Source organism: Hemitrygon akajei, chromosome 17 (assembly GCF_048418815.1).
Source record: "Hemitrygon akajei chromosome 17, sHemAka1.3, whole genome shotgun sequence".
Lineage (NCBI taxonomy): Eukaryota > Metazoa > Chordata > Chondrichthyes > Myliobatiformes > Dasyatidae > Hemitrygon > Hemitrygon akajei.
In genome coordinates, this window is record NC_133140.1 from 802,657 (window position 1) to 829,089 (window position 26,433).

At 45.2% G+C, this 26,433-nt stretch overlaps 1 protein-coding gene across 1 annotated transcript in view; it reads left to right on the forward strand.

Moving 5' to 3' along the window:
• LOC140740942 (hydrocephalus-inducing protein-like) overlaps window positions 1–26,433 on the forward strand; it is a 421,292-nt gene that overhangs the window by 293,967 nt on the left and 100,892 nt on the right. Inside the window, exon 12 of the mRNA XM_073070583.1 lies at window positions 25,301–25,524. Within this exon, the coding sequence (XP_072926684.1) occupies window positions 25,301–25,524 (224 nt within the window). The remainder of the gene's footprint in view (window positions 1–25,300; window positions 25,525–26,433) is intronic.

Sequence of the window (26,433 nt, forward strand, 5' to 3'; positions counted from 1 at the left end):
AAAGCAATGGAAAACATCTTACTTGGAAAAAATTGCCAAACACAATCATGTTTTTCAAATCATGATCGCCTACATTCATACGATATGGCACATGATTATGATGATGATGATTGTTTGAGATTTTTGTTAAGTTTTTACATTTTAGATAGTATTAGTTCTTGATGAAAGCCAGTGAAGAAGTAACAGGTATATGTGAAATGAAAGAAACTGCATGTTCTCAGTCCTTTGCAGTTTCTGGAAGCAAGTAATGAAATGATGCTTCAGTTGACTGTTGTGAAATTTCAGGGCATTTTTAATCTCATCAAGTCAACTAAAGCTTTTGACTCATACTGAACAGTACTCATCAAATTAACGAGAAAGAAACAAATTGTAGCAACTTCTTGCAAAGGTTAGTTACTGCAGAGCATAGCAGGATGTTCCAGGATTAGAGAGCATGTCTTATTATGAGGATAGATTGAATGAGTTAAGGCTTTTTTCAGTGGAGCGAAGGTGGGTTAGAGATAGAGCTGTACAAGATGATAAGAGGCATAGACTGAGTGGACAGCCAGAGACTTTTTCTCATTGTGGAAATGGCTAAACCAGGGGGCCTAATTTTAAAATGATTTGAGGGAACTATAGGGGGATGTCAGCAGTAGGTTTTATACACAGAGAGTTGTGGATGCATGCAACCTTCTGCCAGTGGTGGTGATAGAGGCAGATACTTTGGGGATATTTAAGCGACTCCTAGATAGACTGTGGGTGATAGAAAAATGGAGGGCACTGTAAGAAGGAGGTGTTAGATTGATCTTGGCAAAACATCAAGGGACAAAGGGCCTGTATTGTGCTGTCATGTTCTATAAAATAGTTGGAGGATAGACACATATTAGCTGTGTATAGGTAATTTAGTCTTAGTCACTTTTTCAAGGATGCTACAGATCTGTGAGGATTCTGCCAGGACTCAAGGCCTGGGCAGACCAGGACTCTATTTATTGGCACACAGAGATTGAGGGGTGGTCTTATAGAGGTACATAAAATCATGAGGAGCTTAGAGAGAATGAATGCACACGGTCATTTTCCCAGGGATGAGGAATGCAAAACTAGAGTGAAAGATTTAAAAAGGTGCTGAGGAGTCAACTTCTTCACGTAGAGGGTAATGCATATATAGAATGAGCTGTTAGAGAAAGTGGTTGAGGCAGGTGCATAACCACATTTGGAAAGGTATATGGATAGGAGAGGTTTAGCAGAATATTGGTCAAACACAGGCAAATGGGACTAGCTGGGTGGGCACCATGACCAGTATGGATGAGCTGAGTCGAAGGGACTGTTTACATAGTGTTTTAATCTATCACTTTATGACTCTTTGACAGTGTGTTCACCAATCCCCTGTGACTGGGTATGCTGTTGTCATCATATTAGGGCTTTGTGCAGTAGGAGAAAGGAATGTCAGTCTATAGATTATCGAATAATATAACACAGCACCAGTCGCTTCAACCCATGATATTCTGCCTAACTAACTAATCTATTCTGACTACTGAATATCCACATCTTTCCATTCTTTGCAAAGTTATGCGTTTATCTAAGAGCCTCTTAAATGCCTTTATAATACTTGCATCCACTATCACCCTTGACAATACCGTCTAGGCACCCCCACTCTCTGTGTAAAATAAACTTGCCCCGTACATTTCCTTTGAACCTGCCTCGTCTCACCTTAATGCATGTGCAGACATTTCCACCCTGGGCAAAAGATGCCAGCTGTCTATCAATACTTCTCATAACTTTAGAAACATCTGTCAGGTTTCTCCTCAGCCTCTAATACTCCGGAGAATAAAACCCCTCTTTATAGCACTTAACCTTAATTTATAATGTTGCAGCATAACTTCCCAACCCTTGAACTCATTTCTTTGTCTAATAAAGGCAAAAGGCATACACTTTCATTCCCAGCCCATCAGCCTGTGTAGCAACTCTCAGGGAGTTATGTCCCTCGGTACCTCAGTACATTGATACTGCTATAGGGGATTGTTATGTTTAAATTTCACTAGGTGTGGTGCATCATTCCTTGTGACAGGTGATGATTGAGCTCGAACTACGTACCTTGCAGACTTTGGAAGCAGGTACTTAAGAAGACAGCATGCTGTGAATGGATAGATGATACAATAGCATCTGGTATTTGTATGCTGCCCAGATTATAAGGCCCAGTTGTTGCCTGTTAACATTGTTCACTTCCACTGCTTACCCATGTTTCTTAGGTCTTTATACTGTTCTCACGTACAGCACAAAGATACACGATCAAAGTGCAAGATCAGCTTACAAGTATTTCTATGCTCAACTCTGAGAACAAAAAATATTTTTCAAAAGTAGATCTTTTTAGCAATTAGGGCTGGTGGTATAAACAGCAATATAGATGCTCCTTCAATTTTGGCACCTTTTAAACATCTTTAATAAGATTGGCTGTAATTACTGTACCCACACCATCACTGGATTAAAACCCTGGAACATCTGGCTTCAGAGCTATCACATAGCAATGTGGGTACCTTCACTAAAACATGCTGCAGAGTTTCAAGAAGTCAGCTCACTGCCACATTTTCAAAGACGATTACAAATAAGTTCTGCCTTTGGCAGTGATGGGCACATTCCATAGACGGACGAGAAAGGATTGGCGAGTGTGGAAGTCTAAAACATACCTCCAATATATCTCTGGCAGTCTGATTCAATTTGCTGTGTTGTGCGATTTCTACATTGCAAGTGGACAATGGTATTTTAAACTGACTGTAGTCAAGATTGTCTTATGAATTCCATTCTTCCAAGAACCTAGATGGTAGTGGTTAGCACAATGCTTTACAATACCAGTGACCCAGGTTCAATTCTCACTGCAGTTTATAAGGAGTTTGTACGTTCTCCTGGTGACTGCATAGGTTCCTCCAGGTGCTCCGGTTTCCTCTCACAGTCCAAAGATGTAGCAGTTGTTAGGTTAATTGGTAATTATAAATTTTCCCGTGATTAGGCTAGGATTAATTCAGGGGGTTACTGGGTGGCAAGGCTTGAAGGGCAGGAGGGGCCTACTCCGTACTGTAACTCAAAAATAAACAAATGATTCTGGCTGAATTAGAAACCTTGCAGTTAAGTGCTACTAATCATCTTTCATGTTGGTGCTATTTTTGCTGTTTATAAACAAAGCAAATTAAACCATTAGATTTAAAATATATTTTACTCTTCAGCTTGCAGCTTCACCCTGATTAGATTTTAATGCATAAATATTTTTTGCTGTAAGTGCAGGATGCAGAACCTCTGAGTAGTACACATTGTCATCTGCTAATTCTTCCCTCATCCAAAGGGGAACAATTGGTTTGTTATCTGTTTTCCTGCAGACTGGGTCTGTTCAGCAAGGGATAGCAACTTTCAATTTAGCATCTGTAAAAGGCCTCATATAAGTTATGCAGAACCTTATAGTAACACAGGATTGCACAGTGTAATTTACTGCTCGTGGTGTAGACAGTGCCAAAAGAAGATCCCACAGAGTACACATAAATTAATTTGGTTCAGTTTCTTCCCACCTCATCCAAGACACTTCACATGTTCTTGATCTCTTCAGTACCTTTCAATTCCGAGGCCTTGACTGCCTCTTTCACCATGGAAATTCAGTTCCTATACACTTCTATGCCATATCAAAAAGACCTTAAAACTCTGCTTTTTTCTCAACAAAAGATCCAACCAGTTCCCCTCCACCACTACCCCACTCTGACTGGCAGAACTATTCCTCACCTCAGTAATTTCTGTTTTGGCTTCTCCCACTTTCTCCAAGGGGTAGCCATGGACACTTACATAGGCCTCAGTGCTGCCTGCCTTTTCGTACTCTCTGTAGAGCAGTCCATGGTAATGCTCCCCAACTCTTCCCATGCTACCTTGACAACTTCATTAGTGCTACTTCATACGCTCATGCAGATCTTGTCAATTTCATCAACTTTAACACCAACTCTGCCCTTAAATTCACTTGGTCCATTTCTAACACCCCTCTCCCTTTTCTTGATCTTTCTGTCTCCATCTTCTGGAGACAAACTGTTTACCAACATCTTTTATAAACCTAATGAGTACCACAGCTTTTTTGACTATACTTTTTCTCATCTTATCTCCTGTAAAAATGCTATTCCCTTTTCTCAGTTCTTTTGTCCCAGGAGAAGGTGAGACCCAACATTAATTGGGGAATTACTTTGTTGAACACCTCCACTCCATCCACCAGTGGCCAACCATTTTAATTCTTATCCCATTTCTATTTTGACATGTGGTCGGTGGCCTCCTTTTTTGCCATGATGAGGTTCCTCACACCTAATATTCTGTCTAGGTGGCCTCCAACCTGATGGCAAGAACATTGATATCTCCTCGTATTTCTTTTCCTCCTTCTTCCCTTTTCTTCTATTGCCCACTCTGACCTCTTTCCTCTTATCCCTCTCTGCCTGTTACCTCCACCTCCTTCTTCCCTTTCTCCCTTGGTCAAGTCTCCTCCTCTGTAGGTTTCCTTTTTCTCCATCTCTTTACCTTTCCCACCCACCTGGCTTCACCTAACCTTCTAGCTAGTTCTCCTTCCCCTTTCTCCATCTTTTTATTCTGGTGTCTTCCCCCTTCCTTTCCAGTTCTGAAGAAGGGTTTCAGGCTGAAATGGCAACTGTTAATTCACTTCCACAGATGCTACCTGAGCTGCTGAGTTCCTTCAGCATTTTGTGTGTGCTGTTTTGGATTTTCAGCATCTGCAGAATCTCAAATTAACATCTAGGTAATCTATTTGTTGTTCAGGGAAGGATCTAACCTAGGCACCTGGAGAACTCCATGATCCTTGATCAATAGACAATAGACAATAGGCAATAGGTGCAGAAGTAGACCATTCGGCCCTTTGAGCCTGCACCACCATTTTGAGATCATGGCTGATCAATTCCTATCAATACCCAGTTCCTGCCTTGTCCCCATATCCCTTGATTCCCCTATCCATAAGATACCTATCTAGCTCCTTCTTGAAAGCATCCAGAGAATTGGCCTCCACTACCTTCTGAGGCAGTGCATTCCAGACCCCCACAACTCTCTGGGAGAAGAAGTACCATGGATTTACACCAGGCAGTCATAGAATAATGGAGGATTTGTGACAGAGAAGGGTGCCATTCAGGGGTTTATTTCTATGCAGTTAAAACAAGGTCTACACAACTTAATCCCTATATTGAACAATAGGTCCAAAGCCTATTTGTGTCATCGGTAAATTTATAGATGCTGTTTTTAAGCTATGTGTAGCTACTTAGTCCTTGAGCTGCAGCAATGCTGATTGTGAGTGAAGAGGAGATGTTATTTCTGATTTGCACTGCCTGTGGTCTACCAGTGACAAATTCAAGGATCCAGTTGCAGAAGGAGTTACAGAGGCCCAGATTTTGGAGCTTGTTGATTAGTGCTGAGGGTATGATGGTTTTGGACACTGAGTTGTAATCAATGAACAGCAGCCTGATTTAGATATTGCAATTGTCCAGGTGATCCAAGGCCAAGTGGAGAGCAAGTGAGACTGCATCCGCTGTAGACCTATTGTGGCAATCGACAAATTGCAGCGTGCTCAGGTTCTTGCTTAAGCAGGAGTTGGTTCTGGTCAAAGCACTCATCACTGTAGCTGTGAGAGTAAGTGGGTGATGGCCATTGAGGCAGCTCACCCTGCTTTTGTTGAGCGTTGGTACGATTGTTAACTTTTTAAAGCAGGTGAGAACATCCGACCGCAGCTGAACACTCTTGAACACTCCCATCTGCTAGTTCGCACAGGTTTTAATGCCCTACCAGATACACCATCAAGGCCTGATGCCTTGCAAGGGTTCACCCTCATGAAAGATGTTTTCCAAAAGACAGAGATTACAGGGTCACCAGATGCTGCAGGGTGCAGGCATTGTGGGCATCAGAATCTAACAGTAGAAATGAGAATAAGATCACAGAGTCATAGAGAGAAACATTGCAGAAATAGGTCCTTCCACCTCCTGAGTCTGCACTGACCATTCATACTAATCCTACATTAATCCCATGTTTTTCTCCCCACATCCCCATTTGCTCTGATCTACACAGATTCTGCCACTCACCTCCACACCAGGGGGAGCTTTTGGTTGCCGATTGATAAACCAACCCAGACAAGAGAGACTGCTGAAGGGTCTTGGCCCGGGACATTGACTGTAATTTTTTCCATAAATGTTGCCTGGCCTGCTGAGTCCCTCCAGCATTTTGTGTTTTTCTTGGATTGCCAGCATCTGCAGATTTTCTCTTGTTTACAGGAGGAACTAGTATGCTATTTAGAAAATCTATGAAGGAGTTAGAGGCAAGGATAGAATCCAATTGTGTAATTGCATAAATTGAGATTATTAAGTTTGGTGACAAGTATGTGTCGGAATTAATGTTGACCAATCTGAAATTGGTTTTAAAATGGGAAGATTGGCACTGTATATTCTTAATACATACCTGTTCAGCTGTTTAAGTTCTGAAGGTTTAAGTTGGGAAACAAAAAGGTGAAATTGTGGTATTGGGGATATTATAATAGTCATCAAAGAGTGAGATGGAGCTAGAAGAAGAAATGTACGGGGAAGCTACTGATGTATGCATGAAATGTAATTGTGATCTTGGAGTATTTTATGATGGCTAATGTTAGTAAAAGGGCAAAGAAGGGGTATGATTTCTGAATGGTGTTCAGGATGAACAGGGCTGTGTGCTCAGTCCACTGCTGTTCACTCTGCTGACCCACGACTGTACTGCAACACACAGCTTGAACCACATCATCAAGTTCATTGATGACACAACCGTGGTGGGTCTCATCAGCAAACATGATGAGTCAGCTTACAGAGAGGAGGTGCAGTGGCTAACAGACTGGTGCAAAGCCAACAACCTGTCTGTGAATGTGAACAAAACGAAAGAGATGGTTGTTGACTTCAGGAGGGCATGGAGTGACCAATCTCCACTGTACATCGACGGCTCCTCAGTAGAGATCGTTAAGAGCACCAAATTTCTTAGTGTTCACCTGGCAGAGAATCTCACCTGGTCCCTCAACACCAGCTCCATAGCAAAGAAAGCCCAGCAGTGTCTCTACTTTGTGCGAAGGCTGAGGGAAGTCCATCTCCCACCCCCCATCCTCATCACATTCTACAGGGGTTGTATTGAGAGCATCCTGAGCAGCTGCATCACTGCCTGGTTCGGAAACTGCACCATCTCAGATCGCAAGAACCTGCAGTGGATAGTGAGGTCAGCTGAGAAGATCATCGGGGTCTCTTTCCACCATTACAGACATTTACACCACATGTTGCATCCGCAAAGCAAACAGCATTATGAAGGACCACACGCACCCCTCATACAAACTCTTCTCCCTTCTGCCATCAGGGAAAAGGCACCGAAGCATTCAGTCTCTTACGACCAGACTATGTAACAGTTTCTTCCCCCAACCATCAGACTCCTCAATACCCAGAGCCTGCACTGACACCAACTTACTGCCCTCCACTGTGCCTATTGCCTTGTTTATTATTTATAGTAATGCCTGCGCTGTTTTGTGAACTTGTCTCCCTCTCTTTACTACCATCGGGCAGAAGGTTCAAGAATCTTGGCTCTCACGCCTCCAGGTTTGGGAGCATTTGTTGCCCTGCAACCATCGGGCTCCTTGACTGGCTTCACTCACTTCAGGGCTGAAATGACTCCGCAACCTATGGACCCACTTTCAGAGATGCTGCAGCTCATGTTCTGTGCATTATTGTTGGCCTTTCCTACTGTTTGCATGATCTGCACATTGAATGTTTGTCAGCCTTTGTAGTGTGTAGTTTTTCGTGGATTCTAATGTTTTTCTTTGTTTTCCTGTGGGTGCTTGCAAGAAAATGAATCTCAACATTGTAGATAGATAGATAGATACTTTATTCATCCCCATGGGGAAATTCAACATTTTTTCCAATGTCCCATACACTTATTGTAGCAAAACTAATTACATACAATACTTAACTCAGTAAAAATATGATATGCATCTAAAATCACCCTCTCAAAAAGCATTAATAATAGCTTTTAAAAAGTTCTTAAGTAGTTTACTTAAATACATTGAGTCCTAACCCCAGCACTTTAACATATCTTACTCCTGGCGGTTGAATTGTAAAGCCGAATGGCATTGGGGAGTATTGATCTCTTCATCCTGTCTGAGGAGCATTGCATCGATAGCAACCTGTCGCTGAAACTGCTTCTCTGTCTCTGGATGGTGCTATGTAGAGGATGTTCAGGGTTTTCCATAATTGACCGTAGCCTACTCAGCGCCCTTCGCTCTGCTACCGATGTTATACTCTCCAGTACTTTGCCCACGACAGAGCCCGCCTTCCTTACCAGCTTATTAAGACGTGAGGCGTCCCTCTTCTTAATGCTGCCTCCTCAACACGCCACCACAAAGAAGAGGGCGCTCTCCACAACTGACCTATAGAACATCTTCAGCATCTCACTACAAACATTGAATGACGCCAACTTTCTAAGGAAGTACAGTCGACTCTGTTGCTTCCTGCACAAGGCATCTATGTTGGCAGTCCCGTCTAGCTTCTCGTCTAACTGTACTCCCAGATACTTGTAGGTCTTAACCTGCTCCACACATTCTCCATTAATGATCACTGGCTCCATATGAGGCCTAGATCTCCTAAAGTCCACCACCATCTCCTTGGTCTTGGTGATATTGAGACGCAGGTAGTTTGAGTTGCACCATATCACAAAGTTCTGTATCAGTTTCCTATACTCTTCCTCCTGTCCATTCCTGACACACCCCACTATGGCCGTGTCATCAGCGAACTTCTGCACATGGCAGGACTCCGAGTTATATTGGAAGTCTGATGTGTACAGGGTGAACAGGACCAGAGAGAGCACGGTCCCCTGCGGCGCTCCTGTGCTGCTGACCACCGTGTCAGACCTACAGTCTCCCAACCGCACATACTGAGGTCTATCTGTCAAGTAGTCCACTATCCAATCCACCATGTGAGAGTCTACTCCCATCTCCGTTAGTTTGTGCCTTAAGATCTTGGGCTGGATGGTGTTAAAGGCACTAGAGAAGTCCAGGAATGTAATCCTCACAGCACCACTGACCCCATCCAGGTGTAAATGATATAAATATAAATCTTGGAACTTTGATTGTAGTTTGCTGAGGCAGTTTGAGGTGGTGATTTCAGAAGGGATTTCCATAATGGGTAGACAGGTGGTAGATGACATTTTAATACAGAGAAATGTGAAGGGATTCATTTTTGCAGAGGTAGTGAAGAGAAGCAGAATGCAGCAATTACCACAGTTCTAAAGGGACTGCAGGAATATTTGTAAATCTTTGAAAATAGCAAGAAACATTCAGCAATGGATTGCAAAGCATTTAGATTCTTGGCTGCGTATACAGAGGTAAAAACATACAAAAGCAGAGAGTTGAGGGTAATTCTACTTGGGGGCATTGCTTCCACATTTAGTACGGCAGGCTGGTGCACATTTGGTATCATTGCTTCAGAGGATCCTTTCTATGTGGATTTTCCGTGCTCTCTGTATTACTGTGGGTTTTTGTTGGCTACTCTAGTTCCTCCCCTTTTCAGCTAATGTGTGTGGCTACCATTGGAGTACTATATACAGTTTTGTCAACTCTGTTTAAAGGAAAGGTGTAATTAAACTGGATGTTGCCAGAACTCCCTGAGTTACAGGGATAGTTTGGTCAGGTTACGACTGTATTCCTTGCAATGAGGATGAGGGGGTGACCTTACAGAAATGTTTAAAATTAGAAGAGGCATAGATAAGTTGATGGTCACAGTTTTTGTTTGCGGTGGTGGGGGGGGGGGGGGGAGTCCAAAAATAGGGGACAGAGGTTTAGGTGAGAGAGAGAGGAAGGATTTAAAAGAACCTGAGAGGCAACTTCTTGCTGCATATGGAGGTGAGTATGTGGAACAAGATGTGGTTGAGGCAGATATAATAGTAACATTCACAAAACTCTTGGATAGGTTTATGGTGGGACAGGGCTTCGAAGGATGTTGTAGTGTATGGACCTATTGGATCTATTTCTTGTAGAGCAATGAGCCCCCCCCAGCACTGTGTATTGATCTGCTCTCTGCACAGGCACTCTCTCTCTCACTGCAATGTGAATACACCAGTTAAAGTCACCTCCATCACCCCCCCAGCACTGTGTATTGATCTGCTCTCTGCACAGGCACTCTCTCTCTCACTGCAATGTGAATACACCAGTTAGTCATCTCCATCACCCCCCCAGCACTGTGTATTGATCTGCTCTCTGCACAGGCACTCTCTCTCTCACTGCAATGTGAATACACCAGTTAGTCACCTCCATCACCCCCCCAGCACTGTGTATTGATCTGCTCTCTGCACAGGCACTCTCTCTCTCACTGCAATGTGAATACACCAGTTAAAGTCACCTCCATCACCCCCCCAGCACTGTGTATTGATCTGCTCTCTGCACAGGCACTCTCTCTCTCACTGCAATGTGAATACACCAGTTAGTCACCTCCATCACCCCCCCAGCACTGTGTATTGATCTGCTCTCTGCACAGGCACTCTCTCTCTCACTGCAATGTGAATACACCAGTTAAAGTCACCTCCATCACCCCCCCAGCACTGTGTATTGATCTGCTCTCTGCACAGGCACTCTCTCTCTCACTGCAATGTGAATACACCAGTTAGTCACCTCCATCACCCCCCCCAGCACTGTGTATTGATCTGCTCTCTGCACAGGCACTCTCTCTCTCACTGCAATGTGAATACACCAGTTAAAGTCACCTCCATCACCCCCCCAGCACTGTGTATTGATCTGCTCTCTGCACAGGCACTCTCTCTCTCACTGCAATGTGAATACACCAGTTAGTCATCTCCATCACCCCCCCAGCACTGTGTATTGATCTGCTCTCTGCACAGGCACTCTCTCTCTCACTGCAATGTGAATACACCAGTTAAAGTCATCTCCATCACCCCCCCCAGCACTGTGTATTGATCTGCTCTCTGCACAGGCACTCTCTCTCTCACTGCAATGTGAATACACCAGTTAGTCACCTCCATCACCCCCCCAGCACTGTGTATTGATCTGCTCTCTGCACAGGCACTCTCTCTCTCACTGCAATGTGAATACACCAGTTAGTCACCTCCATCACCCCCCCAGCACTGTGTATTGATCTGCTCTCTGCACAGGCACTCTCTCTCTCACTGCAATGTGAATACACCAGTTAAAGTCACCTCCATCACCCCCCCAGCACTGTGTATTGATCTGCTCTCTGCACAGGCACTCTCTCTCTCACTGCAATGTGAATACACCAGTTAAAGTCACCTCCATCATGTGTGCTTTTATTTGTGCACAGACACAACAAATTGACAATGAGTACGAACCTGAACGTCAGAAACTATCATGAACTGAACTGACAATCATGAAATGAAGCAGCGAGAGTTAAACAGCATGAGAAAGCCATCACAGACACTAACAAAGACTGACATAGTACACAGTGAAAGACTGCTGAATTTAAAGTGAAAATAACGTGGTGATGGCTTCACTTGGGAAATTTGATGAATTTGATAGTGCTCCTGAAGGCTGGGAGTCATATATCAAGAGGGTGGAACTATATGTAGTTGTGCACAGACAGAACAGATATTGGCTAACCTCAGGGAATTGGGACTAGTCGTGTGGACACTGTGTTTGGTATGGACTGGTTGGGTCTGTGCTGTATTGCTCCCTGGACCAGTGCTCAAGGCACACCTACGCACAGTTCTGGTGAGGAACACTGCAGCATTGTGTTTGAAGCTTCTAATGCTTGACACACACTTTTACAGGATTGGACACCTGGCAAGTGTAGGCTGCATCCAGAACAGGGAATTGGGAAAGTATTTGGAAGCTCTTGGAGGCTGAGATTTCAGACTGAAGATAGACAAAGGAAACTGCAGTTGCTGGGAACTGGATCAACAGACAATGTGCTGGAAAAGCTGAGTGGACCATGCTGATTCTGTAAGAGGAAAGGGATTGTTGACATTTCTTGGTGAAACCATGCACCATTCTGGAACTGAGATCTCATGGGAGGGTTCTGACAAAGCAGCTAACCACAACCAAGCACATGCATAGATTCACACCGAAGTGCTCACTGCAATGTCAGGCCTGCCAGGAGTCTTTTAAGAGTTGTAAATTACATGGAGAAATCCTTGAACCTTGTGTAGAGCTTTTGCTGCAGCCTGGAGCCAGTCCAGTCAGTCATCTTCTGGTAGGCACCTCTGCGTCAGTCAGCTGGCAGCAAGCCATTGGATTAGTTGTATTAGATGAGATGTCAGCTTTCAAGGCAGTGTGGGCTGAGAGTTACAGTGGGAACTTAGTTTGCTTGCTGCAGGTTAGATCGAGTTTGCTGATATCATATTGGTTTGCTTGGGCAGCAACAACAACAATGCACTGAACAAAAAGCCACTTGAAGACTTAGTCTGAGAGAGGACTAGTGTGCAGCAGGGATTCACTGATAGTCTGGGGTACGGGATACATCACCAAGCCACTGAGTATGTTTACATGAAGCACTGCCACAACAGAGCAGCATCCATTATCAGAGACCCCCACCAACCAGGCCACCACTACTATCGTCGTATTTCTCTACAATCATCATGCTCCTGAACTGGAATGGTTGACTTCAGTCACCACAACTTGGAAGTGATTCAACAACTTGCAGACTTCTTTTTCAGGGACTCTTTACAACTCCTGTTTTCAGTATTATGTTTTATTTGCACAGTCTGTCTTGTACATTGGTTGTTTGTCAGTCTTTGTTTATGTAAAATTCTATTGCCGACAGGAAAATGGATCTCAAGGTAATATATGGTGCCATGCACTCAGTGTCCACTTTATTAGGTATAGTAGTGAAAATTGGTGTGGCCTTCTGCTGCTGTAGTCCATCTACTTCATGTTTTGACATGTCGTGCATTAGAAAACTCAAAGTCCACTGCAGATGCTGTGGTCAAATCAACACGTACAAACAAGCTGGATGAACTCAGCAGGTTGGGCAGCATCCGTTGACTGCTGATTTCAACGGATGCTGCCCAACCTTCTGAGTTCATCCAGCTTGTTTGTACGTGCATTTAGACATGTTAGTCTGCCCATCTCTATTGGTTATTTGAGTTACTGTTGCCTTCCTGTCAACTTGAACCAGCTTGGCCATTCTCCTCTGACTTCTAATTAACAAGGTGTTTTTGCCCACAGAACAGATGTTTGGTCTGAACATCTTGACTGTGTCTGCATGTTTTTATTCATTAAATTGCTGCCATTTGATTGATTGTTTGGTGATTTCAAATAATAACCCCTAATCTCAAATGATAACGAGGCAGCCTACAGAGAGGAAGTCATCACCCTGACACAGTGGTGTCAAGAAAACAACCTCTCCCTCAATGTTGCAAAAACAAAGGAGCTGGTTGTGGACTATAGGACGAATGGAGACGGGCAAACCCCTATTGACCACTGATTTGTAGTACATAGGTCATCATTGCTGTTCCTCATGAGATTGTTATTCCTGATAACTCCGGAAGGAATTTAGAGGCCATCCTTGGGTAATAAGCAGATTCTATTTTTACAGATGTCCTTAAGCTGATTTTGTCCATAACTTTGAAAATACACAGAAATCTATACCTCTACAGTATTGGAACATACTTGGGGTTGACCATTAGCGATGCTCTCTCCCTTGATGCTGAAATCAATAGGCATATCGGCAGAGCAACATCGATCCTTGCTCGACTCACCTCGCGGGTCTGGGAGAATCTCAATAAAAAGGAAACTCAGTAGTTTTCACCTGCGTAGCCTTCGCCACATCACCTGGAGAGACAAAGTCTCAAACTCTGAGGTCCTCTCCCACGTTGGACTTCCCACAGTGTTCACGCTTTTAAGATGACGCAGACTGCGCTGGCTGGGCCACGTCCATCGTATGAAGGAAGGTAGACTGCCAAAGGACATCCTCTATGGAGAACTAGCAACAGGCAAGAGGAACATTGGTAGACCCCAGCTTTGCTTCAAGGACCTTTGCAAGCACGACATGAAAGCCTTAAGAATCAACACAGAGTGCTGGGAGGATACAGAAGATGACTGCAACAAATGGCGAGGTACCTTTCAGCAACACCTAGAGCAAGGTGAAAGAGTGATCCTGAGTCAGTTTGAGGAGCAGAGAGTGTAGTGGTTTCTTGAAATAACCAGGAGACGCAGAAGATTCTTCAAGAAATTTAAGCCTTTATTTGCAAACAAAAGCTGAGACAATTAATGAACGTGTCTCTAATTGCCAGCCGAACCTAGTACACAGTATTCTTTATAGTACTTTCTTATCTTAGTTACATTAGCATACCCTTGTCTCCTATCTCAGTTACATTAGCATACCCCGTCTCCTATCTCAGTTACATTAGCATACCCTCGTCTCCTATCTCAGTTACATTAGCATACCCTCGTCTCCTATCTCAGTTACATTAGCATACCCTCGTCTCCTATCTCAGTTACATTAGCATACCCCGTCTCCTTTCTCAGTTACATTAGCATACCCTCGTTTCCTATCTCAGTTACATCAGCATACCCCGTCTCCTATCTCAGTTACATTAGCATACCCCGTCTCCTATCTCAGTTACATTAGCATACCCTCGACTCCTATCTCAGTTACATTAGCAAACCCCGTCTCCTATCTCAGTTACATCAGCATACCCCGTCTCCTATCTCAGTTACATTAGCATACCCCGTCTCCTATCTCAGTTACATTAGCATACCCTCGACTCCTATCTCAGTTACATTAGCAAACCCCGTCTCCTATCTCAGTTACATTAGCATACCCCGTCTCCTATCTCAGTTACATTAGCATACCCCGTCTCCTATCTCAGTTACATTAGCATACCCTCGTCTCCTATCTCAGTTACATTAGAATACCCCGTCTCCTATCTCAGTTACATTAGCATACCCCGTCTCCTATCTCAGTTACATTAGCATACCCCGTCTCCTATCTCAGTTACATTAGCATACCCCGTCTCCTATCTCAGTTACATTAGAATACCCCGTCTCCTATCTCAGTTACATTAGCATACCCCGTCTCCTATCTCAGTTACATTAGCATACCCCGTCTCCTATCTCAGTTACATTAGAATACCCCGTCTCCTATCTCAGTTACATTAGCAAACCCTCGTCTCCTATCTCAGTTACATTAGCAAACCCTCGTCTCCTATCTCAGTTACATTAGCATACCCTCGACTCCTATCTCAGTTACATTAGCTTCTCAATTCGCCGACAGTATTTTTTCTACTCCCTGGAACACGTGTCCCCCTTCCCGGCCTTGACTGGTCCCCATACCATCACACCACTCCATAGCCCATACTTGCTCTAGTCTGCTCCCTGGAACACGTGTCCCCCTTCCCGGCCTCGACTGGTCCCCATACCATCACACCACTCCATAGCCCATACTTGCTCTAGTCTACTCCCTGGAACACGTGTCCCCCTTCCCGGCCTCGACTGGTCCCCATACCATCACACCACTCCATAGCCCATACTTGCTCTAGTCTACTCTACTCCCTGGAACACTTGTCCCCCTTCCCGGCCTCGACTGGTCCCCATACCATCACACCACTCCATAGCCCATACTTGCTCTAGTCTACTCCCTGGAACACGTGTCCCCCTTCCCGGCCTTGACTGGTCCCCGTACCATCACACCACTCCATAGCCCATACTTGCTCTAGTCTACTCCCTGGAACACGTGTCCCCCTTCCCGGCCTCGACTGGTCCCCATACCATCACACCACTCCATAGCCCATACTTGCTCTAGTCTACTCCCTGGAACACGTGTCCCCCTTCCCGGCCTCGACTGGTCCCCATACCATCACACCACTCCATAGCCCATACTTGCTCTAGTCTACTCCCTGGAACACGTGTCCCCCTTCCCGGCCTTGACTGGTCCCCATACCATCACACCACTCCATAGCCCATACTTGCTCTAGTCTAATCCCTGGAACACGTGTCCCCCTTCCTGGCCTTGACTGGTCCCCATACCATCACACCACCCCATAGCCCATACTTGCTCTAGTCTACTCCCTGGAACACGTGTCCCCCTTCCCGGCCTTGACTGGTCCCCATACCATCACACCACTCCATAGCCCATACTTGCTCTAGTCTAATCCCTGGAACACGTGTCCCCCTTCCCGGCCTCGACTGGTCCCCATACCATCACACCACTCCATAGCCCATACTTGCTCTAGTCTACTCCCTGGAACACGTGTCCCCCTTCCCGGCCTTGACTGGTCCCCATACCATCACACCACTCCATAGCCCATACTTGCTCTCGTCTACTCCCTGGAACACGTGTCCCCCTTCCCGGCCTTGACTGGTCCCCACACCATCACACCACTCCATAGCCCATACTTGCTCTAGTCTACTCCCTGGAACACGTGTCCCCCTTCCCGGCCTTGACTGGTCCCCACACCATCACACCACCCCATAGCCCATACTTGCTCTAGTCTACTCCCTGGAACACGTGTCCCCCTTCCCGGCCTCGACTGGTCCCCACACCATCACACCACTCCATAGCCCATGCTTGCTCTAGTCTACTCCCTGGAACACGTGTCCCCCTTCCCGGCCTTGACTGGTCCCCGTACCATCACACCACTCTACGATCCCGTCTACCACCGTTATCTCTACATGCTTTCTTTCACTGTTAGCTACATTCTCAAGGCATTGATGTGTTCAATAGTAGAGACAATACAGAGATTACATTCTGGCCAATAAATTGGATACATAGCAAATAGCAAACACAAGGCTGGCCACATAGTTCTGGCCACACAGGAAACAATGCAACTTTATTCTCCAATAAGAGCTAAACGGAGAGCACATTGGACAGTGGACAACAATTCCATGACACCCTACACATGTAGCAACTGTGGCAGAGCCTACTGTTACAGGATCGGCCTCAACAGCCACAGTTGACGCTGCTCGACAAACCAGTGACTACCAGAGGCGCAGTACCCATGGTCGACCACGACCGACGGAGGCCACAGTATTGGAACAAGTGTCATCAAAAACATATGAGTCAATGCACACGTATACGGTTGAATGACACAAAAGACCTTGAATGTGAAAGAACACTTACCATTAGTGAAAAGAGAGAGGAAACTACTTATGCCATTTAAATTGAATTGAATTGAATTGAATGATCTTTATTGTCATTATACATAGGTACAATGAAACTCTATCTGGCTTCCTCTCAGGCAATTAAATAAAGCAGTAGATAAAAACAAGACAGTAATAGAGAAACAGTATTAAATAGATAAGTAGCAGAAAATAAGTTGCAGCAGCACCAGAATATCACAGTGATGCACAAAGTGCCATTAGTGCAAGTATTTGAGTCCTTGTGTGTGCTCACGGTTTCAGTCATTGTTCTGTGGGAGTGGTGTGATGGAGGCCACAGCTCTGGGGTAGAAGCTGTTCCTCAGTCTATTTGTTCTGACTTTTAGTGTCCTGAACCTTTTGCTGGACGGCAGTGGGTCAAACAGGGAGTGGCCGGGGTGTGTGGTGTCTCTGGTTATGCTGATTGCTTTCCTCCTGAGTCTGCTGGAATAGATGGTGTCCAGTCCTGGGAGCTCCATCCTGACAACTCGCTGGGCCACCTTCACCACGTGATGCAGGTCTTGTCGCTCAACGGCTGTGCAGCTGCATACCACACTGTGGCGCTGTCAGTCAGGATGGTTTCAATTGTGCTTCTGTAGAAGTTAAGTAACAGCTTTTGTGGGAGTTTGGCCTGTTTCAGCTTTCTGGGGAAGAAGAGTCTTTGTTGTGCCTTTTTTACAAGCAGCGAGGTGTTGGTGGTCCATGTCTGCTGTTTTGACAACATAACTCCAAGGAACTTTAGGTTTTCCTCACTTTCTACTACCTCCCCATGTATATTGGGGGGGGGGGGTGGGTGTACACTGTTCGTTGATCTCCTGAACTCAATGATCATCTCCTTTGTTTTAGAAGTGTTAAGGACCAGGTCGTTGTCCTTACACCACTCCGTCAGATGATCCACCTTGAGCCTGTAGGCTGTTTCAACCTCGTCCGAGGTCAGGCCAACCACTGTGGTATCATCTGCAAATTTAATTATGGAGTTGGAGTTTATGGGGATGAATGTGTTTGTGTGTGATGCCCTGGTTAATATTTTTACTGTTATGTTGTATGTATTTCATTCTGGCAGTTCTGTGAGAATTGCTTGTTTTCAGCTTATGTTTGGATTATTGTTGAAGATAAGAGATGAGGAGAAATATGCGCCATCCAATTAGGATTGTCAAATTGAAGGGGAGGTTTCTCTGGGGAGGGACACTAAGTTTGGACTAGGCGTTATTTTGTTCGAGAGGAAATGAAGAGGGAAGACAGAGAGAAGAGGTCACAGGACTGTGACTCGACAAAGCCTGGGTGAGATCGATTGAGGATCGGTGACTTGGGAAAACCGTGAGCTCCAACTTGTGCATGTTAGACTGCTTCATTAAAATAGGCCCTTTTCTTTTTCTGTTCTTTTCTTTACTAACCCTTTAGTCAAATTAAGAATGAAAAGATAAATATTTTAATTGTATACAGTGTACTGTTATTTCATGTCACTAATTTGTAACAGGGTAGCGAATTACACAGCATCCACACAAACTGAGGTTTGGAGTGGGATCGTGCCTCAATCTCACGAGTTTGGCGGGGCCGGAGAATGTCTTCCCTAGACTTACGCAGCCAAGGAAACCAAGATGTTTCATTGTGGGGGTATCGTTTGGGATCGATTTCGTTGTATGCTGTGTGAGCATTGATCCAGTGGGTTGTGTGTTTAAATCTGTGCTAAACTATTGTCTGGTAAAGCGATTACAATACGTGGTTATGGATGCTACAGGGGTTGAGTGGTGGTGCGAATCCACAGGGTTACTGGTAACGAATGCATGTGTATTGAGTGGGGTAGACAGTCATATTCCTGATGAATTGTCAGTTTGAACTTTAAAGCCCTAGGAACAGTAATGATTGTGGAACAGAGGTTTGATAAAATGCTGGGCAAAGACTTTGTTTTAGTTCAGACTCGCACTGATGTAATGGCAGTGAAACGGCCTGGTACTATTGGGGCCCAGGGAGAGTGGGAGCTGTAGGCTGTCCATACTTTCCGGAAGGAGAAGAGTGTAGTAGAGTGGGCTGAATCACAAGCTGGGGGCGGAGACTTCAAAGAAAGGTTGCTCTCGTTTCTGCGGAGCGAGGGGAAAGAGTGGTCTGATTTGAAATGCCTAATGAGTCCCCCAGTGAAGAGTGAGATTTCTGAGTTGGTGTCAGCTCTTACCTCCCTGGTGAATAAATGGCCCAGTGCCCAGGCAGAAGATCCTAGCTATCGAATGTTCTCTGGGGTGAAGTCCACCCTTAGGGGGAAGAGGAGTATGAGATTTGGGCAGAGTTGACCTCTCAGACGTTGTATGAGTGGCAGTGCTCTGATGATATGGTGAGAGTTTGAGAGGCCAGGCTGCTGATGCAGCGAGAGCCGTAAAGACACTGAACCCCTTTGCTGTCTCTGCGGCCTACATGCAAGCACTAGAAAAGGTATTTGGCGTGAAGGGACCTTATGATGGGGTTTCAGAACATGTTTCAGGAGAAGGGGGAGAAGCTCTCTGCTTACACTTTTCGGCTAGAGAGGCAGCTAAATTGCTTGTGGCCTAGAGGGTTCATTCAGGTGGCTGAGGTGGATCAGTTAAGAATAGACCAAATGGCGAAAGGTGCCCAGTCCCAGAGCCTGATTGCTTGGGGTCTCCCACTGTCTCATAAGACGCACTGCCCTCCGTCACTTGTTGAGCTGATCGGAGAGGTACGGAAGGAGGAGAATGCGATGGAGGAGTGGGAGGCCTCCATCAGCTCGGTAGTAGCCCCCCTGCGCTGACGTGACCACGGATAGCCCATCCCAGGAAGTGGTAAAGGCGATTGTAGTAGAATAGAGAACTGAGATGTCTCGATTGTTATCAGTGGATATGCCCCACCCTCCTCCCTTACGATAGAGCTGATAGGGAAGCGGGCCCCTAAGGGGTTGGATTATGCAGAGGGCTGCTAGTGGCTGGGGTCCTGAGAGAAGGGGAGCGGCTGGTATTGTCTGTTATAACTGTGGTGAAGAGGGGCATTTCGGGCAGGAGTGTGAATGATGGGAAACCCCTCGGAGAGTGAGCCTCTGGGTACCTAAGCAGAGAGAGATGTCAGGAAAGTTAGAAGAGACCCAGTGAGGGAACGGCTTGGCATTCCCTATCCGGGTATCTGGCCACAGTATCCAGGTGACTGAAGACTCCCCTTTCAGAGAAAGGTCATGGCAACTGGCCTTTACAGAGGTGGAAGATATTCGGCAGCATTTGTGGAAGCTGGCATCATCACCGAGTCCTGAAGCCCCTTTGCATCCCCAATGGTAGTGGCCAGGAAGAAGAATGGGAAGGTATGGATGTGTGTGGCCTATCGGACTCTGAACGGGCATACTGTCCCTGATCAGTATATGGTCCCAAGGATGGAAAATGCGCTGGCCTGCCTGAGTGGTGCAAAGTTGCTCATTGTGCTGGACTTGAGGAGTGGGTATTACTAGGTCCCCATGAGCGAGGCTGACAATGAGAAGACAACATTTATTTGTCCACTGGGATTCTTCCAGTTTGAAAAGATGCCCCAGGGCATATTGGGAGCCCCTGCAACTTTCCAGCGTGTCATGGAGAAAATGGTGGGTGAATGAAACAGGCTTATCTGGATGACTACATTGTGTTCGGGTCCATGTTGGAGAAACATGAAGTGAGGCTACTTAAGGTGCTGGGCCACCTGAAAGCTGAAGGGTTAAAACTTTCCCTGGACACGTGCCAATTGCCAAATGTCTGTTTTCTTAGCCCTTCGGAGCCTTTTGGAACGAGATGGGATGTGAAATGTGAGGAGGCATTTCAATTGATGAAGGAGCTGCTGACAAAAGCGCCTGTGCTGGCTTTTGCAGACCCCTGATTGCCATATGTACTGCATACGGATGTCAGCAGCGAGGGCTTAGGGGGGTGTCCTGTATCAAGATCAGGGCACACGGTTGAGACCTGTTGCATTTCTTAGCCAGAATCTGTCACCCTCTGAGAAAAGCTATCCCACACGCAAGTTGGAGTTCCTGGCATTAAAATGGGCTGTGGTGGATAAGTTGAGTGACTGCCTCTATGGTGCCAAGTTTGAGGTGAGCATGGACAACAATCCCTTAACTTATATCCTGACCGATGAAATTTGATTCTATAGGCCATTGGTGGTTGTCTGCCTGTGATTTCAACCTGATCTACCGGCCGGGAAGTAGGATCATTGATGATGGTGCTTAGTCCTGATGTGCTCATGAAGGGCTGGACAGGGACGGAGAGTGGGAGAGTGTTCCTGCCTCAGCAGCAAAAGCCATGTGCCAGTTTTCCATCACGGTGAAGGCAGAGGAAAGGCACGGGCAGGATCGAGCAGTTCATCAGTTGGGAGCTTCTGATGATGGACTTCCATTCCACAAGCTTTCTGTAACCTGACTGCCCTGAAGACAAACTAGTTGCCGGAATTGAGTCCTGGGGAAATGACAGCTGCTCAGCGAGATGACCCGGGCATCAGTACCATTTAGTCAGCAGTCGAGAAAGGAGACATTGCCCAAGCGAAGATGACGAAACACACTGTGGTGTCTCAATTACTGAGAGAACGGCCCAGGTTGGAGTTAAGGAACCAGATTCTACACTGGGTCATATCACCTCCGGACCGGCCTCAGCGTTCCCAGCTGGTTCTGCCCGAGAAGTATCAGAGGATTGTGTTGGAGTCACTTCATGATGATTCTGGCCATCTGGGCGTTAACAAGACCTATGGATTGCTCAGAGATTAGTTCCACTGACTCTGAATGAAGTTGGAGGTCGAAGAGAACTGCAGGTCGTGCATTCGATGTATACGAAGGCAGCCGCTGCCTACGAGGGCCACTCCATTGTCCTACTTGCAGAGTGCGGAGCCCCTTGACCTGGTGTGTATGGATTTCCTGTCAATAGAGCTAGATGCCAGCAACACAGATCACTACACCAGATATGTGCAAGATTTCTCTACCAAGGATCAGAGGGTGTCCACAGTGACCAAAGTGTAATGATAGAAGCATTTCATTCATTATGGCCTCCCCAGATGGATACATAGTGATCAGGGCCGGGATTTCAAGAGTAGACTCGGTCATGAGTTACTGAGCATGCTTGGAGTTGAGAAGTCGAGGACTGTGCCTTATCACCCGCAGGGTGATCCCCAGCCCGAGAGGTTTAATCGGACCTTGCTAGACATGCTCGGAGCCTTGGAGATCAGCAAGAAGAGCAGGTGGAGTCAACATATTGGACATCTGGTCCACTGCTACATCTGTACATGAAATGAAGATACTGGGTACGCCCTATTATCTGATGTTTTGGCATGATGCGAGGTGGTTCCTCGACCTCTGTTTTGGGACTGGTGAGGAAGATCTACCACCAAAGGTTTATTTGAAGAATGTGCCCGATATGAGAAGGGAGCTGAAAAGGGCTTATGAATTAACTGAGGTTGCGGCTGCCAAGCGGAAATAAGAGGAGGTATATGCAAAAGGTGAGGTTCTCCCAACTCATGCCAGGAGACTGAGTCCTCAGAAGAAATTTGGGTCTACCTGGGAAGCATAAGTTGGCTGACTGCTGGGTGGCTATGCCTAATATAGTGGAGTGTCAGATGCTAAACATACCAGTTTTCCAGGTGAAACCAAAGGATGGGAATGGGCCGGTCAAAATTCTCCATCAGAACCACCTTCTACTTCTGGGCCAAGAGGAGCATGTTGACCCAGTGTCTGATCTCGTTCCTTCAACAAATAAGAGGACTCTGTGGCGATGTGGAGAGACTGAAGGACCTGCAGCAGGAAAGATTAGACGGGCCCCCACCCCTGAATGGGATACGGACTTGGAGGATGAGGAAATGGAGGTGTGGTACATGCTGCTTTTTGCTAACTCCCCATTAATTGAAGAAGGGATTCCCAACCGTTATCACACTGAGGCAGATGAAATTGGAGGGGGCTATCTGTGGACAGACTGGGTTTCAGCGGGACCATGAAGGGGATGAAGCTGGGCTGAGCCAAGTGGCAGAGGGATCCGAGTTGCAGGAGGGTACAAGTGAGGGGAGGTACTGGGGGAGGCCTCGCCCTATAGATCAGAAGTATCCCAAGAAGTGTCCGAAACTGAAGTAGATGATGGGGTAAGGAGGTCTCAAAAAATCAGGAGACCCCCAGATAGTCTGGCCTATGTAGCATCAGGGAACAGAGTGCTATGGCTATCCCCCTAGTCAGATATGTCACTACTCTTTACAAACAGATTTGAGGGGCTGACATCACAAAATTCCTGTAAAGGCAGTGGTATGAAGATGAAGTGACAAATTATTTCAAGGTAATGAGAACATAACTATTTTGGCGGGGCAAGAGTGTAATGCCATGGTTCGTATTTTTACTGTTAAGCTGTATGTATTTCATTTTGTGTTGTTCTGAAGACAAACCAGTTTCTGTTATTGAATATCTGAGATGAGGAGAAATTAGGATGGTTGAATTGAAGGAGAGGTGTCTCTGGTGAGGGACACTAAGATTAGGCTTAGTTTTTTTTGTTCGAGAGGAGAAGAAGAGGGAAGATACCATAGTTCTAGTGTTACTGCTCTAACCTGATTACTCCCAATCAGCAACATCATCTGAAAATGTGCTGTCAGTTTCTTCGTGTGCACTGGTGACACCCCTACTGTCTCTCGATTTCAAATCATCTGTCTTCCAATGCTGGGTGAACAGAAATTGCTTCCAACTAAAATTTGGGAATGTAAAATCTAGACCATAAGTGGGATTAATGTGAATGAACAAAAATGTTGGCACAGAGTGACTATTCCTACATTGTACAATTCACCTCATTATTAGAAGGGATGTTGCAGTTCTCAGAATTCTGTTGCATTATCAAACTTAAGATAATTTTTCTCCTTTTGTTTTTATCTATTTGTGCTTGCCATTTTTCTCTCTCTACTTTTTCCCTGTCATTTGTATAATCTGTTATACTGGGGAGGTCCATAACCGTCCAGACTTGGAATTGGTTTATCATTGTCACATGCACTGAGGTAGAGTGAAAAACTTGACTTGCACACTGTTCATACACATCAAATCATTACACAGTGCATTCAGGTAGTACCAGGTAAAACAATACCAGAATGCAGAAAAAGTGTAATAGCTACAGAGAAAGTGCAGCACAGGTAAACGATAAGATGTAAGATCGTAGTGAACTAGATTGTGAGGTCAAATATCCATCTTATGGTAGTTAGCAATTATTTAATAGTCTTGATAATTCTGGGGTAGAAATGATCCTTGAGCCTAGCAGTGAATGTTTTGGGCTTTTACCTGATAGGAGAGGGGAGAAGAGAGAATGTCTAGGGTGTGTTGGATTTTGGTTATGCCAGCTGCTTTACTGAGGCAGTGAGAAGGGTAGACAGAATCCATAGAGGGGAGGCTGGTTTCTGTGATGTGTCCAGAGTTTTCTGCAGATTTTTATGGTCATGGGCAGAGTGATTGCTGTGATGCTTTCTATGGTGATTGATGAACATTGATAAGGTTTGATGGGAATATTCCAAATTGAATTCGCCTCCTGAGGAAGTTGCTGAGCTTTCTTGGCTAGGATATTTATGTGGATGGATCAGGACAAACTATTGCTGATGTTTGCTCCTAAGTACTTGAAACTGTCAACCTTCCCAACCTCTGCACCATTGATGCAGACAGGATTTCTCATTAACACATTACACAATTGAGTTCAGCTGTCCACCCAATGGTTCTCAAGCACTTCACTCATAATAATGCTGGGATTAAGGGTTCCAGGGAGAAAGCAGAGAATTGTGTTGAAAAACAAAATCAGCCACAATTGAATGGTAGAAAAGATTTACTGAAGTTCCCATTGTTGCACTCATGCCCCCCAATCTCTTCTGCTACTTAGACTTAATTAATTTCTGTGTTTTTCAGTTCTGATTAAAGGTCTTCAGGCCTGAAAAGTAACCGCTTCCAGTTGAATAGACACTGCCTGACCTGCCCAGCATTTTCTATTGTTTTTATTTTCCGATGGAACCAGACACACGTGGTTCTGTCTAGAAGAACTGAAATTGCTGAGGAGACAGGTAGCCATCAGAATTCTGCAGATCCCAATAACAAATAGGATATTTTCTTTTCTTTGGGGCAATCATGGCTAATTGCTGATTTTCTCTTGATTATTTTGCTTTGCTATTAAAAAGATTTTGACAAAGGCCAGTTTACTGATAGGAAATAAAAAAGGTTGTATTTTTCAAACAAAACAGCAGTTATCTAATTATGTATTTATTTTTCAGATGTTGATGATGAACAAAGGCGATATCTGTGCTGCATACAGCCTGATGCCTGCATTCACTCCTATTGGCTCCTGCTTCAACATTAACCCAAGTTCGGGGTCGCTGTTGCCTGGTGATTACCAAGTACTGGATGTGACATTCAAATCCAACATCCTTGGGGAATTCCAAGAAGATTTAATGTTTTCTGTGGAAGGGTGTCCACAACCAATCACTGTGACTTTTAAGTAAGTACTTCACTTTATTTAATTTGTTAGTATTTCCAGTTCCAGTTTTTGGTAAAGGTGATTCCAGGAAACAAGGATATTTCCAGAACTGGAGAGGTTAAGTTACATAATAAGACTGGATAGGTTGGCATTGTTTTCCCTGGAGTGAAGGGGATTGTCTTTTTTCACAGTCTTTAGTCACAGTCTTTTTCCTAGGTAAGGGATCAGACTTGAGGTCATTGGTTTAATCTGAGAGAGGAAAGATTTAAAGGGAATTGAGGGGCAAGTTTCTCACAGTGAGTGATAGCTATGTGGAATGAGTTGCCAGACAACACGCAGGAGACAGGTAAAAGTTACAGCATTTAAAAGGCATTTGGACAGGTACATGAATAGGAAGGGTTTAGAGGGATATGGGACAAATGCAGACAAATGGGAGTAGCTGAGCATGACATCTTGATCAGTATAAACACACTGGGCCTGTTTCCATGCTGTGCAATTTTCTGGCAAAGTTTATCCCAATGAAATTATACCCAGGCTCCCCAGCTCCACCTATCAGTCTCAATACTGAGGCCCTTATCTTTACAAAGTATTTACTTTTAACATTTTATGCCAAATGATCACCCATAGGCTGGATTCAAGCTGCTGCATCTCTTGGTTTGCCTTGAGGAAAAACCCAAGAGCAGATATTCTATTGCTTATAAAGTTAATAGCAACATGCACAATAGAATTTCCTCTGTCACTGCAGAGAATGTAGGTGAAGCTTTGGGGAGTGAACTAATTGAGAGAGAACAGTAGGCACAGGCTAAGAGTCAGAGGGCGTCCTCTGTGGATTGCTCAATGGGAAAGAATATTGAAGACCTCAGCAGTGAGGATTTGGATGGGTGAGATGGACATAAAGGCAGAAAGGTTTCAGATGACATTTGTTTGGAG